Consider the following 18,543-nt stretch of genomic DNA (forward strand, 5'->3'; position numbering starts at 1 on the left):
GGGGGAGGATGGGGGAAGGATGGGAGGATGGGGGAGGATGGGGGAGGATGGGAGGAGGATGGGAGGATGGAAGGAACATGGAGAAATGGGAAGATGGGAGGAGGATGAGGGAATGGGAAGATGGGAGGAGGTTGAGAGGATAGAAAGAGGATGGGAGGATGGGGGGAGGATGGAAGGATGCTGTCCTCTCTGGAGACATGGGGAGCCCTGTGGAGAGGGTTGGTGGGGAAGGAAGAAACAGCAGGACCTGGGGCTCTGGGAAGGGGTGGCAGAGGACTCAGGAGCTTCCAGACCAGAGCATGGGCTGGGCCTTGAAGAAACTTCACTGGCTGCCCCCCTGCCCCAGCTGTTCGGAGTATGGAGAGAGCCAGCCAGAAAGGACGGCGCCAACAGGGGCCGAGGGTCCCACCCCAGTGCACCATGTCCAGACCTGCTGGCCGCCCTCCCACCACCCCCATGTTCCCAGGAGAGGGCTGTCCGCAGTTTCCGGGGGCCCGCAGTCCCCCTTGGCTGCAGCCTCTCTCCTGGGTGTCCACGTGGGTGCAGAGGCTCCAATGTGCCCCGGGGAGAGGCAGCCAGGTCTCACCTGTGTAGGCCATGACGGTGACCAGCAGGGCCACGAGAGGCACCCTGTAGATGGGAAGACTGTTCCGGAAGCGGAGGAGGGTCAGGTGGAAGAAGAAGGCACAGGCGCCTTCCACGAGCATGCCGTGGGGCACGGACGTGTGCAGGGCGGAGCTGCAGTGTGCGTCCATGAGGCTCTGGAGGACGTGCAGGTCACTGAGCTCCCAGGCCCAGTAGAGCCGGGTCAGGGTGTGGGCCGCCTGCATGCCCAGCCCCTGGGCCGCCAGCGTCAGCAGCGTGTGGGGCAGAGAGGCCTCGGCCAGGAGGAGCTCCTGCAGAGACACGGTGGGGTTGGCCGTGGCCCCGTCGCAGGTGGCCCCGTGCGCCAGGAAGAGCAGGAAGAGCAGTGTCAGCAGCAGGTCGGGGCCGAAGCCCCCGGCCCAGGGGCCCAGCTCCACCAACACCCGCATCTCCAGGCAGCAAGCCCCCAATTGGGCCATGCCCACCGCCTCCTGGGCGAAGCTGGCATAGACGCCTCCCGGGAGCAGGGCCTTGGACACCCTCCTGGCCGCCTGGCAGAGGGCGAAAGTGGCAAAGAAGAAGGAGAGGGACACGTTCAGACCGGCCATTGGCCTGGGGGCTCCGCAAGGAGCAGGGCCGAGCAGGGGACCTGAGCTGACGCGTCAGGGCAGGGCCCGGCCCCAAGGACGGCGTGGCCGTGGGAGAAGCCAGCTGGGCGGCCTGCGCCTGCGAACGCCACACCTGTGCCCTCGCCTCCAGCCACACCTGCTGCCGGCCCGGGAGCCAAACCGGGAACTTTCACAGCGGATGCCGCACAGTCGGGCGTCCCCCCTGGGGCGTGAGACACACCAGGCCCCTGCCCTCCTCGGCCAGCTGTAGGTGCTGGACACGGGCCATAGCTTCAAAGCTGCCACTGGGGCTCCGTGACTCACCCCCCAGGGCTCTTGGCTCCTCAGGCACAGCCTGGCGGCTCCCCGCACCTGTGCCCTGTCGCTGCCTGGGTGAGGGTCCCCGGCTCTGCCTGTGCTGGGGGCCACCTGCCACGGGGTGAAGGGAGCTGTGTGTGGGAGGGAGGGAGGCAGGCAGCTGCGGGTGACCCAGCCGGGCTGTTGAACCGGCAGAAACAGGCCCATCACCCCACACACATTAATTTTTCTGCCTAGCAGGGTGGACAAACAAAAATGCATTTCTAAGAAAGCCTGGCTGGTGAGAAGTTCAGGGGTCTCCTCACAGACCCACACACGTCCTGACCTTGGAAGAGAAGGCCCGTTCCCTGGAGAGCAGGGATTCCCTGTGAGCGGCCCTCCTGGGGACACCCTGCGGGGCATGGCTCTCAAGTCCAAGGCTCTGCCAGAGACTCCGTCCCTGACACTGGCCAGGCTTCAGGGACACAAGCCTGGAGGTCGTGGTCTCGGGACTTGAGGTCTGTGGCACAGCACTGACCCCAGTAGGCCATCGAGCGCCTCAGGGAAGAGCAGACACCAAGCAGCTGCCCCGGGTCGCTGAGGACGGCCGGATTCATTGGCCAAGCCCTGGTGGAGGGTCAGTCTGGGCCGAGGGAAAGAGCTGAGCACCGCCGAGCGGCCACTCTGGGGAAGGGGGTGGGGGTTGGGGGAACTTGCCAGGGGAAGGGGCTGCCAGGCTGGGGAAGAGCCTTGTGCCCTGAGCCCCATCCTCCAGGACTGGGAGGGGAGAGGGAAAGAGGCTGGGAGGGGCACGGCACTGTCAGGAGGAGGAGGGGAGAGGAGGGGAGGGGGCCGCTTGTGAAGGCCCAGGTTGAGGCCTGCTGGATGCAGCACTGCCAGGGGCCATTCCGGCCCGGCCCGACACGGTGGGCCCAGTTGGCGGGGGGAGATCAGCAGGGCAGGTGAGCCAGTGGAAGACGGGAGCCTCGACCCCCGCCCCATGTCCCAACTCCCGAGGCCTGCAGTTGGCCGGGCAGAGCCGTGAGGGTGGACTCTGAGCACGGCAGCTGGGATCCCTGCACGGCAAAGGCCCCACTGTGTCTAGACACGGCCAGGGGGTACAGGCGACACCTCTGCCCCTCCTCCCCTCTCCTGTGCCCGCCTGGACGGCCTCACAGTCTGCAGCAGCACTTGACTTCTATCCCGCACCCCTTCCCCATCCTGCTGCCCCCCCCCCAGTAGAAGGCAGGACCACCCACCAAAATCCTCTGCATTTCCTTCCAAGGAGCTCAGCTGAGGATGACGTCACCAAGAGGAGGGGGATCCCTGAGAGCACCTGACTCCTGAGGGCCTGACACCTGGGGGACCGTGGCAAAGGTCCCGGCTGTGCCCATTGGCCCTGTCACTTCCAGCATTGCAGGATCGCCCCGCAGGCCCCTGTGACCCGAGTGGAGCCCCAGCTCTGGGCCCCGGGCTGCTGGGGGCAGGCTGGGCCCATTTACAAGGAGGCCCAAGGGTAGCACCGTCTTTTCCAGGAGAACCGTCTTTCATCTCTGGCGGCCTCTGCCTCCCTGACTGTCCCCACCCGAAGGCTCTGCCTGCCGGCCTCCCTTGTGCAGCTGGGGAGACTGAGAGCCAGGAGGGAGGGTCCAAAGCGTGCAGGACAGGAGCTGCGTTCTGGCGGTCACAGTAGTGATCCTGAGGTCTGGACCTTTCCCAGAGGTGGGGAAGGCACCTGCGCCGTGGGGGACAGGGGCGAGGTTAGCCCCAACAGGAACTCGGCCTGCTGTTCCCCCTGGAAGGCAGACAAGCATCCAGACAACAGGTCCGGGGGGGGGATATGGGGTGGGTGTCCCGTCCTGCTCTACGGCCCCAGCCCTCTCAGAGGTGCGGGCAAGCCGTAGAGACCTGGAGTCTGGGAGCGGAGAAGCCGGAGCTCCCTCAGCGTTCACACAGACACCCCCTTCCACCCTCCAACTGGTGGGGCCTGGCCCAGTGAGAACACACAGAACGTGGTTTCAGACCCCAAACCATGCCTCCGCGAACACGCGAGTCCCCCGGTTCCTCATACTGAGCATTGCAGGGGAGCTGAGTTTGTATTTTCACACACTGCGCAACTTCCAGCCAAAACTTGAACAAAGCGGAGCACCCCAGCCTTAGAGTGGACTTCACGCCGTGCGACAGAGGGACAAAGCCCGGGAACGGAGGCCACGCCGAGAGACCATCCGCACCCAGGCTGCCCACAGACCCCGCTGCCGCCCGTCAGAGATGCCCACTCCTCAGATGTCTCTTGTCACCGTGAGCTCGCAGACTGTCGCACGCCACCGGAGCCACAGCCACGCGGCGGAGTCTGGCGGCCTCGCGTGGGGCTGTTGGGGGGGCAGCACTCCTTCCTTGTAACTGCTGAAGGGAGTTCCGTCGTGTGGACGGACCCCAGCTTGCTCATCCATTTGCCCGACGATGAACCTTATGTTTTCTCAGTTTTTGACTAATATGAAGAAAGTCATGAGCACTCATGGGCGAGTCTTCCCGGATAAGTGCCCAGAGTGCCCAGGGCCACAGGGTGGGTGATTGTTCAGCTTTACGAGGTCACAAGGCCCCGCTCCCGGCGGGTGTGGCCCAGGAGCCGCGTGTGGGACGTACGGTGTCTCTACCAGCCGGGGCTGTGAAGACCGAAGCACGCTTCCTGCTCCTCGCAGTTCCTCCTTGCGGGTCGGGCCGCATTTCCCCGACGGCAGACGACACGATCACAAGCTCACTGCGCGCTCACATTCCGCTCCTCAGCGTTTCATCGTGCCGGGCATCTTTTCCTGACGGTGTTCTAGCGATTCTTCCCATACTCCGTGTATACTCCGGATGAATTCCCTTTTCCTGTAATTGTTTCACACATATTTTCATCCAATTCCATTTTCTTTTCTTTTTTTTTAAATTTTATTTATTTCAGAAAGAGAGCATGAGGGGGGGGAGGGGCAGAGGGAGAAGGAGAAGCAGACTCCCCGCTGAGCAGGGAGCCTGAGTCGGGGCTCGATCCCAGGACCCCAGGATCACGACCTGAGCCGAAGACGGACGCTTCACCGACTGAGCCACCCAGGTGCCCCCAGTTCCATTTTCTTAATGATGTCTTTCTATAAGTACTTCTAGAAGCTTTACAGCCTCGAGTTTCCCATTTGGGTCTAGAGTCTATTTTGACTTAACTTCTTAACTTTTGTGAAAAGTGTCATGGTTTTGTTTGCTTTTGCGCTCGGGCGTCCCATGGTTCTGGCCCCGTTGTTGAAAAGACTGCCCTCTCCCCATGGCGCTGCTCCTTTGTCAACATCGGTTGACTCTATTTGCGCGGATCTATTCCATTCCATTGACAGATTTGTCTGTTCTTTCTCCAGGACCACACTGTCCTGATTTTGGAGAGCTTGCAGTGAGCCTTGAAGTTGGGTAATGGGAATCTGGTAACACTGTTCTTCCTCAGTGTGGGGCGGGCTGTTCTGGGTCTTTTGCCTTTCCCTATAAACGTTAGAATCAGCTTGTCGATATCTGAGTAGTCTCCTGGGATTTTTTTTTTAAAGATTTTATTTATTTATTTGATAGAGAGAGACAGCCAGCGAGAGAGGGAACACAAGCAGGGGGAGTGGGAGAGAAAGAAGCAGTCCTAGCACAGGAGCATGATGTGGGGCTCGATCCCAGAACACTGGGATCACGCCCTGAGCCGAAGGCAGACGCTTAATGACTGCACCACCCAGGCGCCCCGTTTGCTGGGATTTTGGCATGATGTGGGGCTCGATCCCAGAACACTGGGATCACGCCCTGAGCCGAAGGCAGACGCTTAATGACTGCACCACCCAGGCGCCCCGTTTGCTGGGATTTTGATTGGAACGCATTGACTCTATGGACCCAACTAGGAAAAGTTCACATCTCAGCCATCCTGAGACTTCCAGTCCAGGAACACAGAATGCTCTCCATGTATTTAGGTCTTCTTTGGTTCCTTGTGTCAGAATCTTGTAGTTTCCTACATACAGGTCCTGTGCACATCCTGATTGAACTTGACCACCTACGTGCTCCAGCACGAGCGTGCCCTCTCTCTCTCTCTGTCAGTACCACTGTAAATGCTGTTGTGATTTTTTTTTAAATTTTGAATTCTAGTTGCTCATTGGTGGTGTATAGGTAAACGATTCACTTTGTGTATTATCTCTGAGTCCTGTGACCTTGCTATAATCTCTGGTTAGTTACAGGAGTTTTTTGGTCAATTCTTTGGGATTTTCTAAAGACGATCTTGTCATCTGCAAACAAAGACATCTTTATCTCTTCCTTCCCAATCTGTATGCCCCTTCTTGTCTTGTAGCACCTACAATTTCTAGGACGGTGTCAAATAGGATTGGTGAGAGGACCTCCTTCCCCTGCTTAGTCAAAGGGGTGAAACCTCCAGTTTGTCACCAGTAAGTATGACATTGGCTGTACGATTTTTGACGTTGGCTGTTCTTCATCGAGTTGAGGAAGCTCCCCTATATTTCTAGTTTGCCCCCTGCCCCCCAGGACTTTGTTATGGAGAAAGCTCTGGGCATAGCCCAAAAGGATTACTTTTCTACTCCTCCTGCTAGAGACGTGAGGGGATTTTTCTCCACTCTTCACGGTGAGAACTTGGTGGGCTCCTCCTGGTAAAAGCCACAGGAGTGTGAGGGTCCCCCTAAGCCTGAGCCCCCAGGAGTTCCTCACCTCCAGCTAGTCCACACTGGGCTTCCAGCAATGTGGAGTCAAAATTGCCATCCCAGTGTTCCTACATGGCTCCAGCCCCAGCGGCTTCTGCACCCACAAGCAGATCTCAGCTGGGACTGTCTGCGCTCCTTGCTCCAGATTCTGGGTGACACTTTGCCCTGTGACTTCAGTTATCTGACAGGCATGCGAAAACTTGCTTTTGGTTTTATTCAGCTTTTCTCTTGTTAGGACAGGGCATCGTGGCTGCTAAGATCTTTACAGTCTGAGTTGATCTCCTAATGTTTTCGACATTCAGGAAAATCAGAATCCATAAGGGGCCTCTGTCTTTTAACACAGGTCCACCGTGGGAATTATAATTTATAGTAGTGATAGCTCCCAAGCCAATTGCACACAGGACGATGTCTCTTAATAAGCCAATAAATAATGTTCTCCAGACAATGGTCGATTGATTGCACAACTGTTCCAGGCAAAGGGGAGAGGACAGAACGGAAGTCCAACCGAGTTGGGGTGTATCTTCCTGCGAGTGAGTTCTCGGAAGAGGTGGCTTAGCCATCGAGAGTGGACGTCCAGCTGCAGGCACGAAGCCCAGGTCCCTGTTGCAGAGAACACTGTTGGGGAATGGAGGTGCTGTGTTGGCAGGAAGAGGCTCTCTCTCGGGAGTTTTCACCCCTGCCGCCAGTCACCTTGCTGCGTGGGAGCTGATGCCCCAGGTCTTGGGAGAGCCCTTTAGATCAGCAAAGGATGGCCTGGCCCAGGCCAAATGCTCCTGGGAAGTCCTCACAAGCTCTCGATATTTGGAAGTTTAAATGCCCACCCGTCGTGGCCCCTCTTCCCTGTGTGCCCACGTACAGCTGTGACTGTTTATGAGCAATAGATGTGGAAAACAGCATCCTGACACAGCTTCCTCGATGTAAACACGTTCACCCTGAGATCAGATTCCGATGCTTGCAGCCCCCTGGTGTTCTTCTCTCTTATCCAGAAATGGGATCCACTTCAGCGCCAGTTTTCTTTCAGCCACCCCGTAATGTGCGGTTGTAACGAGGTCCAAATACCTTGCAGCTTCAGTTAGCAGCTCTTCATATAGGATTTCTCTGTCAAAATACCACTGTTGTCTCTCCCGACAGAAGCAGGTCGTTTGGTCCATTTCTAGTTGATATCAGTAAGGACCCATTTGCACAGAAGTCTCTTATCTTAGCATTCCTTTTCTTCTTGTCCAACTGCTCCTTGTGCCCTTACTTTTCATTTCTTCTTTTGATTGATCAGGTATGTTTTTATTGTCCTATTGGTCTTTTCTATGAGCTGATTGGCTAAAGGCTAAGTTAGCAAAAGAGGTTAAATTTTGTCAAATGCTTTTTCTGTGTCTATAGAGATGGTGATTTTTCTTTTGTTATTTTAATATGGTGAATCGCATGGATTAGTGTTTGAACCAACCTTGCATTCCCAGGATAAACTCCACTTGATCATGACAGTATTACCCTTTTTACATGTTGTTAGATTCCATTTGGTAAAAGGTTTTTGAAAATAATTTGTTTTCTGTGTTGATGAAGGATATTGGTCTGCAGTTTCATTTTCTTATAATACTTTTGTCTGCTTTCGGTATGGGGTAATGCTGACCATACAGGAAGCTGGAGGTCGCCTGACGTGCCTGAGGGCTTGTGAGCGACGCAAACGGGTGCAGCCAGGTGCCGAGGGAAGCAGGTGGGTGCCCCCATGATAAACACCATCTTGTCCTTCACAGCCCTTGGCTCTTTGCGAGTGGGTGTGGTCTCTGGACAGTGCTGGACATGTGGGCCCAGTGGCCATTTTTGGCTGCATCCAACAGACTTCACACACAAATAAAGCCACAGTGGAGGCCCCCAGGTCTTGTGTTGCATAAGGAGCCACATTTATTTCTTAATTGGACAGAATCTTAAGTGCACACACACAGTACAGGAGCCTAGAGCCTAACACTCGGGTTTAGGACGTCAGGGAACTAGAAGTCATTACGTCAGGATGGTGGTTACAGTGCGGGGGCCAGGGTGTGCCACACAACCACATATGTACAAGCTGCAGGGAACTCGGGGGACAGCTAGCTGCAGGAAGCTCAGGCCGTCAAGAAGCCACAGCCTCTGCCAATCCCGGGGGAATGCTGGCCCTGGTCCCGGGGATAAAACGGGGGTGTCTTTTGGGGTCCCGCATGGGAGGGAGCTGAGAGGACCAGCAATGTTAGGAACTCTCCCCTAGTGCTTTGCCACACCCGCCCCAGAGGTGCAGACTGGGGACCAGGACTGATGGGGAGGGCACCTCACTGCAGTCACCCAGGGGTGTGAGTGTGTGCATGTGTGTGCGGTACGACGGGTGAACAGAACATGGGCACCGTAGGAAGGATGACTCAGAACGAGGTGGCCTTGGCGTTTGGGAGGACCTCAACACTCACCGCTGGGGACTAGCCTGGATGCACTGGAGCCTGGGGCCGGTGGGCCTGGAGCCTAGCCCCCTCCTTCCTGGGACCAAGGCAGAAGGAGCTCACCCTCCCCTGGAGGAGACCGAGAGCTTCTCTGGGTGACGATGGCTGTCCCTCAAACCGAAATGAGTGACATCAAGCATTAAAACAAAAAAATTGCCAGAGACATGGCTTTCTGGATCTTTCTTTCCTCTCCACTAAATGGGAAATAGCCAGGTCTGACCTCCCTCTCCACACCCACAGTGGGCCGACCCTCAGGTGCCCCCAGATCAGCCTCCTGGGTCACAGATGTGAAGACCACATCCCAGTTTGTTAAATGCTTGTCCTCCCTAATGTGACATGTGGGTAGCTTCTGACAGGGCAGACATGAAGAGACCAGCTTTTCTGACTCAGGTTTCTCTCCCCAGAAACTCCAAGGGTCTGGCAGTGACCACGGGGCCGGGGGTCCCTGTCAACTGCCAAGCGGCACCAGGCCAAAATTAAACAGTCCTTGGAGCATCTCCATGGCCGTGGAGGCTCCCGAATTTAGGGTGATTCCCAGAAACCCTCGCATGGGCCCCCTTGCTTCAGCCCGCCCCATGAAGCAGGTACTCTGCAGGTTGGCTGGCCTCAGACACCTGCATCCTGGGTGCGAGGGCCTCAGACCTTCCGAGGCCACGGCCGCAGGCTGGCTGACCTGAGTGGGCTGTGGCCGGGGCCCTGCACCTCTGGGCTCTCTGCGGGCAGGCGGGACTCCTGGGAACCAACTCATCTTGGCAGGGCTCCCTCCCCCCCGGTCCTCCTCCCTGCCCTCCAGGCCATCATAAAAGCCAGAATAAGTGGTTGCTCTGGACCATGCCGCACCCCTGCTCTCTGCGTCTCAGGCTAGGAATGTCTGGTTTCTGGATGACGTTTGCTTTCAGTCTGGGATGTGAGCCCTAATCTGGAGGCCTTCAAGGATGGCCACTGAGCCCTGCACCTGCAGATGTGGCTTCCCAGGACACGTGTCTTAGTGATGGAGCTAGTCCATCAGTGCTGCCTTCCAAGCACCAGGGGTGAGGGTTGCAGTCAGCGAAAGGGGCCACTGACGCGCTGCCTGAGACCGGGTGTGGGAAAGGCATGCTCACAGTCTCTGCTTCCAGCCGGGCTGGTGTGGCTGGTGGGCCCAGACACCACTGCCAGAGGTCGCTCAGGTCGGGGAGCCTGCCGGCCTAGTCTCACGTCTGAAGCAGCACTAAAGGGGCCTGAATACTTTTCCAAGGAAAGCCTCGAACCAGAACCTTGTCACTCGGTATGGGAGCCGAGCCCACACGTCCCTGGAAGAAAGCGGCTGCACACACTTCCAGCTCAGTGCACAGAATGGGGACAGTGTCTACAGGTGGGCGCCTGTTGGGGACGGCCCCGGCTGAAGGGGGGTTTGGAACCACTGACTGGGGTGCGACAAGATAATCCAAACTGAGTGGAAAGGTGAGGGGTTCATGAGTGGCGCCCTGTAGGGCCCGGCAAAGGCGTCAGAGAACAGTGTGGACCGGCCGGCCGCGAACTTGGGCCGGGAGCCCCCAGGACTCTGAAACCTGCTGTCGGTGGGCCATGGTAGGGACGGGGTTTTGTGGTTTGGTTGCTGTTTTCCCTTGAGTTAGGAGGAGACCACATGTGCCTTTGGGTGTGGGGACAGGCCGCTGAAGACCCCCAGCACCCCGTGGCTTCTCTGATGGGTTTCTGGCCTGGGTGTGATGCCTGACCACACTCTCAGCCTGGGGCGGACCCTTGCCTTGTCCGGGCTGGCCCTTGGGTGTCGAAACTGCAGAGAGAACGAAGTGGATCTTGTAATGAGAGCTCCGAACAGCACAAGGGCAGTGGCCTCAGGTGCAGGACAGGAAGGCCTCCCTGCCGACAATGGCCCCGTCGCTGGCTACCCTCGCCACACCCCAGGACTCACAGAAACTCTTCTCTTGGGGCAAAGGGGGGAAGTCACACACTTTCTTCCCAGGAATGACCTCGAGCTCACCCCATTTCTCACAGCAGCTGGAGGAGCCGCACCATAAGCCCTCGCCGCCTGGACCATCTCGAGACCCAGCCTCCGGCTCCCCGCCAGCCTGGACACACGACGCCCCCTGCGCTTCCTGCCAGGAGAGCCCCATAGCCCGGGGGCCTGTCGCCTGGTCTCCCAGGGAGAAGCTGCATCTCCGAGGCCCACGTGAGACGCGGATGCCATCTCCAGCTAGAAGACTGCACGCCAGCTTCTGCACGGCGCGGACTCCAGGCACCAGGTCCCCTGACATTCACACACACACACCCCGGGATGAGGGCAGGTGCCCGTGTGGCTGGGGAGAAGCTTCCACTTGGGCCTGGCGAGGCGTGTGCCCATGGTGCCCACCAGGAGGTGCCCGGCCTGCGCAGACACTCCTTCGCCGTGGCCTTCCCTACGAGCCTTGGGGGATGTGCGTGGGAGCAAGCGGGGGACGGGGTCCATCCGAATCCTACAGGTCTATGTGAAGGCATTAGAAATAAATACTTATAAATAGAACATAGTCTTATAGTTAATTTCTGAGTGGACTGTTTCAATGTCACTAACTAATGTATATTAATTATAAGTCTGTCTATGCTTAAAAAAATATTAGAACGGCAGCGATGCCCCTGTGGCTTGTGCCCTCTGGCCTTTCCAGCACCTCCCAGCTCTTCCCACCCAGGGCACGCTCGGAAAGAACAACGAACAAATGCGGCCTCTGCTGGGAGCAGGACAGGTCGTGTGGCGCCAGTCCCCGGGGCCAGAGGTGGCGCTCGCGGGGCCTGGCACGGCGTCCCCAAGAGGGGACTTGCTGGCTGGCTGGTGGGGGCAGGCTGGGTGCGGTGACATGACGGATGGTGATGAGGGCTGGGGGGTGGGGCCGGCCTGCTGGCTGTCGCGGGAGGGCTCCGGCTCACACCCTCATCTGGGCAGACCGCCTTCTGGAGAGCTTGGACCTGCAGGAGGGTCGGGAGACAAGCCATGGTTGGGAGGCCGGCTCCCTACGGCTGACACCCTGCCCCCTCCGCGTCCCTCATCGCCCAGAGACCAACTCCTGTCCCTGTCACTACAGGGGCAGCCCACCTGCCTTCCGCCCACCTTCCGTGAGACACAGGGGTCGGAGGGGCAGGGCTCCCATGCGCCAGGGCCTGGCCGTTCCCAAGCCGCGTGTCCCACTGCATTTCCAACTACGTAAGGCCAGCACCTCCCCCACCCCTGGTAAAACGTACATTTTGAACATCTCGGGGATTTATACACTTCAACAGCCACGACACCAAAACAAGCACTAATGTCCTCAAAACATGCTCCCAAGCCGAAGAGCAGGGCGGGTGGTGCCGAGGGGGCGCCGTACCGTATGGTGCCGGCCAGGAGCGGGTTGAAGGCGTACAGCCAGTCGTGCATGTCCTTGTCACTGTTGGCCTGCAGCAGGATGCCGCGGTGCTCCGTGCACACGGCGAACGTGTTGGGCGTCTACGAAGGCGGGAGGCCATGAGAAGGTGTGAGGCCCCCACAATCAGCACGTGGGGGTCACAGTCCCCTGGGGCCCGGTTGGGGCACAGGGAAGGGGCACCGCTGGGACAGCTCACGGGGGACGATGAGGGAAAGAAGATCCACGGGAGACAGCTGGAAAGGCCGCCCCCCTCTCTGTAGCGTGCACGGCCCACTCTGACGCAGACAGTGTGGCCCCCTCGCAGAAGGCGCTGCAGTCTGCACCCTGTCTCTTCTCACGCCCAGGGCTACCGTGCCGCTGCTCTGCACCCTCCCCGGGATGCATCCGCCCCCCCACGGGCCGAGGTTCCTTCCCCTGCGACCCTGGCTCAGCTGCAGGGCCTGGCCTCTTCTGCTAAAGTCTGAGCCCTTGGTGGCATAGATGTGGGTAGCAGACTGAGTTCGTGCCCCCAACCCCTACGGCGGGGAATCAAAAATCAGCTAACGGGCACTGCGGCCTCCAGCGGAAGGAGTCAGGGCTCCTGGCACACATGTCCAGGGCCACTGCTGGCTCGGAGAGGAGCAGGCCAGAGCCAGGGACAGGAAGGCCGACTCCCAGGCCCACTACATGGCCTGCCCCGTGGGGCTGGGTGGCCCCAGAAGGGAACTGGGTACTGGCCTCTCCTGAATGGGAGTGGGTCAACACCTGCCCCCTTCCCCGTAGGACCACAGCCCATCAGCGCTGGTCATCACCAGGACTAGGAGCCCCACAGGTGGGCAGAGAGCAGAAACAGGGCTCACAGGGGACTAGACCCAGCTCCCCCTCCCCAGCCAGCCCAGGCCCCCCATCCCGTGTCCGAGGCTGCACCTTGAGCATGGCCTGCTGGTCCTCGCTGTACTCCACTTGGGCGGTGGACAGGTTGAGCACAAACCTCTCCACGGCGTCCTTGTCGCTGTTGTACAGGTAGGCGTAGGGCCGCCGCACCACCACGAAGCGCTTGGCCCAGCCCGCCGTGTGCGGCTCCAGGAAGTGCAGGTACCCCTTCTTAGAGACGATGGGGCTGCAGGGCGGGGACAGCCACTGGTCCGTGCACTCCTGGCAGTCGGGGGGGTCTCCACCCCCACCCACCACCAGGCCCCTGGTGGTGCCGGCCACCGGGAAGGTCAGAAAGCGGGGCCCTGAGAACAGCCAGGGCCAAGGGGCTATGAGGTACCTGGTGGAACCCCCACCCGGGAGGTCGGAAACCAGACCCACCCTTTCTGGGCCTCAGTTTCCCCAGCTGTACAAGAGAGAAGCTGAAACAAAGCTGCAGCTGCCCCTGAGCCGTCACTGTGTGTCACGTGACCATACCCCATAGAGGAGGCCTTCTTGCGGCCGCAGGGGCCAAGAGGGCATTCGAGACAGCGGCCTAATAACGCAAACACGCACGCAAACCGGGGTTCTGCATAGACGCACGCTGGGTCTCCCACCCCGGGCCTGGCCCTGGCCCCCCTCCTCCCCGTGCCGTCTGCTCATTCTCTGCCCCCGCCCCAGGTCAGGGTGGCCAGCCTGTCTCCCTCATACAGAGCTGTGGGGACAGAGCTGCCTGCGTGGTGCTTTAGAAGCGCCCCCATTTGGGGCAGGGCCCCCCGCACACCTGACCCGGATCTCCTGGATGTCGGGAACCAGCAGGCGCTGGGGCTCCTTGTCTGCCTCCGCTGCCCGAGCCGGGGAGGGAAGCTTCTTCGAATCTGCCTCTGGCACGGGCTCGGGTTCTGGGCTGGCTGGCTGGGAGCAGGGCTGAGGGGTTCTGGGAAGAAAAGCAAAGCCTTTGCATGCCTGCAAGGAGACGCCTCGCCAGGCCCCGGCTTCCTCCCACCGCCAGCGTCACCCCCTCGGGGCTGCCCGGCCGCACCCACAGCTGGAGTTGGGGGGCCCGGGCCACCCGATTCCAGGGCTGCACCGGGGTGCCGGGGAGGGTCCCATGCTGGCAGCCGGATCTGCTGAGCAAGAGCCACCGCCCCTCCCCTGCAGCACATTCTGCTCCTCGCCCTTGTGGAAGTGGGCCCCTCCCCCCAGAGCCCAGTGGGGCTGAGGCTATCATAACGTCTGCAGAGGCCATCCACACAGACGGAGCTGCTGGCCCTCGGCACCTGCTGGGTCCAAAGAGCCTGACCGATGGCCAGTGAGGCCTGTCTCCTGTGAGGCCCAGAGGGCTTGATGCCTTTTTTGTTTTACGAACAAAATGTGGACCTTGAGGGGTTTCAAATGGAAGGGCTCAGGCATCAGCGGTGCTAGTAAAGCTGGGGGGCTGGGCAGATGTCAGGCCATCCTCGTCTGCAGCTGCGGGCCATGGGTCTCTGGGCTCTGCTTTGTCACCTTCTAGCCTACTGAGTGTTGTACGAGCCCTTCCCCCTGAAAAGGGGTTTTGTTTTGTGCTATTTGGACCCGTTCCTGGTTTTAGTCCCCACAGCACTTTAAATCAATGTTCCAGCCGCAAATGTCCTCTGAAGAGTAAGACGACTGGGGACCGGATGGGGGCCGTGCCAGCCAGGGCAGGGTGCAGGGTGGACCCCTGCCACCTCACCCTGCCCTAGATGTGTGCGGCCGACCCTGGTCATTTGTGCACCCCCCACCGCCCCCCACACTCTGCACCTGAGTCGCAGACACTGTTATCAGTCGGTTCGCGGTACTGGAAACTTCTCCAGGAGGCTGGGGCTCACTCACCTCAGTTCAGCGGCTCCATACCGCCCTTCGACCAGAGAGGGGCAGGTGGAGGAGGGGGTGAGCGTGGCTGCCCCCAGAGGGGACATGGAGGGGTCCCGAAGCAGGGTGACAGACATCTCGGAGAGCTGTGAAGGACAGTGAGCCTTCAGCAGGGCGTACGCAGTGTGGACACCTCTGCGGCAGCTGAGACCTGTGCCACCACTCACATTTTACCTCCATTTAGGGCGCCCCCATCCCGACTGCAGACCAGACCCTCTTCCCAGCCTCCCTCGAACCTCTCCCAGCTCCACACACCCCTGGCCTGCCCCTGCCTGCTCTGTCCTGCCTCAGGAGGGATTCGTGACTGCTGGGCTCCAAAGAGGGAGCAAGGACCACAGCGGGGTCAGAGAAGTCTCTGCCAGGGCACGGTCTCTGAGCCCCTCTGTAGGATGGGCAGACCAGGAGCCATGGGGAGAGGCCCTTCCAGGCAGAGGGGAGGCTAGCGCAAAGCAGGAAGGCCAGACGCAGCAGGCTGTAGGTCAAGGGCAAAGACCGGTGATGGGCCAGAGTCTGCGAGGGGGGCTGTGCATGGCGGGTCTTGAACCAGGGTGGGCGAGGGCAGCACGAGAACGGCCCACTGGTAGAGGAAGGGCAGCTCCGGGGCTGGGGCATGAGCAGCCCGGGGCAGAGGCAGCAGAGGGAGGGCCAGGCTGAAGGAAGCAGGGAGGGTCCTGGGTGGGCCTGGCCCCACCTGGCCCTGAAGAGCCCAGTGCTCCACGGACCCCGCACATAGACCTGGCTCTTGGGCCTCGGGCCCGGGAAAACCAGGCCCTTGGCTAAGAGGTGCTCCTTTAGGCTGTGAGAGTATGTTTCTAAGAAAACCCTTATTTCCTTCCCTGGATAGGCGTGCGAATTTTTCTTGGTGACAATAGCCCCCTGGGTGGCCCCTCACTGCCCACCTTGCTCTCGCTGGCGCTGATGCAGACGTGGCTGTGGGTGTACTCTCTGTTGAACGTGTGCGTGAGGAGGCGTAAGCACTGCAAGGAGAGCAAACGTCCAGTCGGGAGGTGCCCCGGACCTGGCTCTGCCATAGGCACGGCCCCTGGGCACGGAGGGCTGGCCTAGGGCCGGGCACAGCAGCTCAAGGTGGGCAGCAGCTCCACCCTCCAGGGTGACGGGTGAGCCAGGGAAGCGTCTCAGAGCAGGCCCCGGGCCCAGGACAAAGATGGGGGGGCAGCGTTGCCCAGTCTAAGAGGTCTTCCCAGCAGCCTGTCGAGCCGCAGAAAGAGCCAGCTCTGGATTGTGGGGATGAGTTCCCCATCAGCACAGGTATTCAAGGAGGCAGATGACTGCTTGGGGGAGGAAGCTTTAAAGGCTGCCAAATTCCAATGTGGGTGGAGTGAGGGGCAGGGAAGGGGCCTCTATGGACCCCTCATTCTCCCAGCTCCTGCTCTGATAGGACAAGCCTGAGTCACCAAAGCCCTGGAGGGGCCGGGGTCAGCACGGTGCTGCCTGAGCTACCTTGACGGCCAGCTCCCGCTGCCTCTCGTTGGGAGCCTCCGGAGGTGACGGCCGGCCCTCGGCTGAGAGTGGGGACGAGGGGCTGGACGAGCCGTGGGACCCAGAGTCCTCGCTGGAGGCAGGAGACGGCGCCTCGGGGCCGGGCCGCTGGGTGGTCTCCAGCTTCTCCCGTAGCAGGAGGTAGTGCCTGGTCTTCTCCACCTGCGCAAGAGCCAGGACACGGCTCAGCCCTGCAGCCTGGGAGAGCCCGCACACCGTGCCCCCTGGCCGTCCAGCCACGCAGCCGCCGTCCTGCATCTGCGGCCCAGCGCCCATGCAGGCAGTGAGCAGAGGAGCGCTCCTGCTCCCGCCGCAGCCTCCTGCTTCCCGCATCCCCCGCGGACGGCCGCCTGGGTGGTCCGTGCACTCAGGCCCACCTCCTGCAGCAGGCTCAGCTTCTCCAGCTCCCACTGGTGGTCCAGGATGAGGCTGTCACTACGGGGCCTCCAGCCCGCCAGGTTCTCCTCGCCCCGGACGTAGGCCACAGATGTATCCAGCACTCGCCTTCGCCGCCGCTGCATCCCTAGAAAGGGGACCCTGGGCTGCCACACCCCTGCCCTGGCACCAGGACTTGGGCTCAGGGTGGGGACTTGTCCACGGAGGGAGGCTGGATCCCCTGCAGGAAGTCATCCAGCACGGTGGCCCCTAAGGACGCCCCCGGTGCCGCCTCTCCCCTCACTGTCCTCTGGCTGCCCAGAACAGCTCCGCAAGTCCAAAGGTGAGCACGTGAGCCTCGAAAGGGAGGGCCCCCCAAAACAGCAGCTTAGCTGAGGTGACCCGAGTGACCCCAGGGAACCCTGGCTCCCTGACAAAGTGCCCCTCGCCCCCGTAGCAGAGAGAGCAGGGCAGAGGCCTACCTGGGCTGCCGGCATCGGCGACGTGGCACAGGCTGAGCTCATAGACGCCCGTCACGCGGTTGCTGCGGGGAGAAGACGGGGGAACGTGTGGACACCAGGCACAGTAAGAGCCCGTCAAATGCACATTGGGCACAAGTCCCACTGCACATCCATGCCGGGTGGCCTTGCATGGGGGACTCTGAGCTGCAGGCCTGTATGGACAGTTGCACCCCAGACCCCTCCGGGCCCCCTTTTGCTGAGTGCACACTGCCAAACTTGTCATGGAGGTGGGCCCAGCCGGCAGGCAGTATCCCATGCTCACCAGTTGACCCTGGATGACTGGGTTAGAGCCAGCCCAAGGCCACTATGTCCTGAACCCCAGACTCTGTCTTCCTGTTAGTGCCCCAAGGGTCTTGCACACTGGGGTCCATGAGACAGTGTGGGGAGTCTCACTGAAGTTGAGCATAGGAGCCTAACACCCTTGGTGGTCTCTACTGTTGGGGCAAAGCCCCTCCTCGCTGCCTTGACATTCTCGTTCATTCCCCTCACCCCCCAGGAATGCAGTGACTGGTCAGAGGGCAAGAGGGGATGGCTTGTCCCCGACCTGACATTCTATACCCCTTTGGGTGTTGCCAGCCTCCAAGAGGCAAGAGGCTCTGTCCAGAGTGCCCTTTTCCCACCCCAGCCCCCCCAGTCTTGCTGGCATGATCCCTGAGGTCTCTGGGGAGGAGGTCTCCCAGCCATGAGGGTGGAGTGGGGCCCCAGGACTACCCACGGGAGGAACGCAGGGCAGGGGACCGATTGGGAGCGTGGCCGGTCTGCCTTCTCTTCCGGGCTGGCCTGCAGCAGGCTTGCTACCCGAGCTTCTGCTGGGCATGCCTAGCGACCCCCCGTGCAGAGTCCAGACAGCAGTGCCCCCACCAGCCGCCCACCATGGGCAGGCTCTCCTCTCCGAGGCTGTCCAGCCACTCCCTCTGCGGCCCTCTGCCACCCTCACCCACAGGCTCACCTCTCCGAGGCCCGCAGGCTCCCACTGCCAAACAGGTTGCGGATGGAGCGTGAAGCAGGCAGTTTAGCGTCCCGAGAGTGGAAGACCATGCAAAAGTCCTTGGTGATGACGGCCGGCTGGGTGCAGTTCTCCATCTGGCATGGGGGACAGGGGTTGGGGCTCAGGCACACGAGCACCCCCACAGTACCTGGACCCCAGACCCCCATCTAACCATCTCTTGGGGGGCACACAAGCTACCAACTGACAGCCTCAGACCTTCCTGGGCCCCTGGCATGGGCCCCAGACCCAGGTGGGAGGTCTCTGCTCCCCCCAGCCGACTCCTGGGAGAGAACCAGAGCCCTACCTCCCCGGGTTGCAGAGGGCTGGGTGTTGGTGCCAGGGACCCCAAGGATCCCAGACA

At 60.4% G+C, this 18,543-nt stretch overlaps 2 protein-coding genes across 28 annotated transcripts in view; both read right to left on the bottom strand.

Moving 5' to 3' along the window:
* Positions 1-1,363, bottom strand: part of LOC100482859 (aquaporin-12B) — an 8,316-nt gene extending 6,953 nt beyond the window's left edge. The window contains exon 1 of the mRNA XM_019803686.2: positions 587-1,363. Coding sequence (XP_019659245.1) covers positions 587-1,193 — 607 coding nt within the window. The 5' untranslated portion in view covers positions 1,194-1,363. The remainder of the gene's footprint in view (positions 1-586) is intronic.
* Positions 1,364-8,057: 6,694 nt separating this feature from the next.
* KIF1A (kinesin family member 1A) overlaps positions 8,058-18,543 on the bottom strand; it is a 102,062-nt gene continuing 91,576 nt past the window's right edge. For all 27 annotated transcript variants that reach the window (XM_034655575.1, XM_034655574.1, XM_034655573.1 and 24 more), the window contains 10 exons: positions 18,144-18,277; positions 17,156-17,217; positions 16,676-16,821; positions 16,260-16,460; positions 15,698-15,775; positions 14,760-14,884; positions 13,690-13,842; positions 12,921-13,113; positions 11,976-12,094; positions 8,058-11,580 (listed from right to left, as the gene is read on the bottom strand). In XM_034655575.1, the coding sequence (XP_034511466.1) occupies positions 11,538-11,580; positions 11,976-12,094; positions 12,921-13,113; positions 13,690-13,842; positions 14,760-14,884; positions 15,698-15,775; positions 16,260-16,460; positions 16,676-16,821; positions 17,156-17,217; positions 18,144-18,277 (1,254 nt within the window). In that variant the 3' untranslated portion in view covers positions 8,058-11,537. The remainder of the gene's footprint in view (positions 11,581-11,975; positions 12,095-12,920; positions 13,114-13,689; positions 13,843-14,759; positions 14,885-15,697; positions 15,776-16,259; positions 16,461-16,675; positions 16,822-17,155; positions 17,218-18,143; positions 18,278-18,543) is intronic.

This window comes from Ailuropoda melanoleuca, chromosome 2 (assembly GCF_002007445.2).
Source record: "Ailuropoda melanoleuca isolate Jingjing chromosome 2, ASM200744v2, whole genome shotgun sequence".
In the NCBI taxonomy this organism is placed as follows: Eukaryota; Metazoa; Chordata; class Mammalia; order Carnivora; family Ursidae; genus Ailuropoda; species Ailuropoda melanoleuca.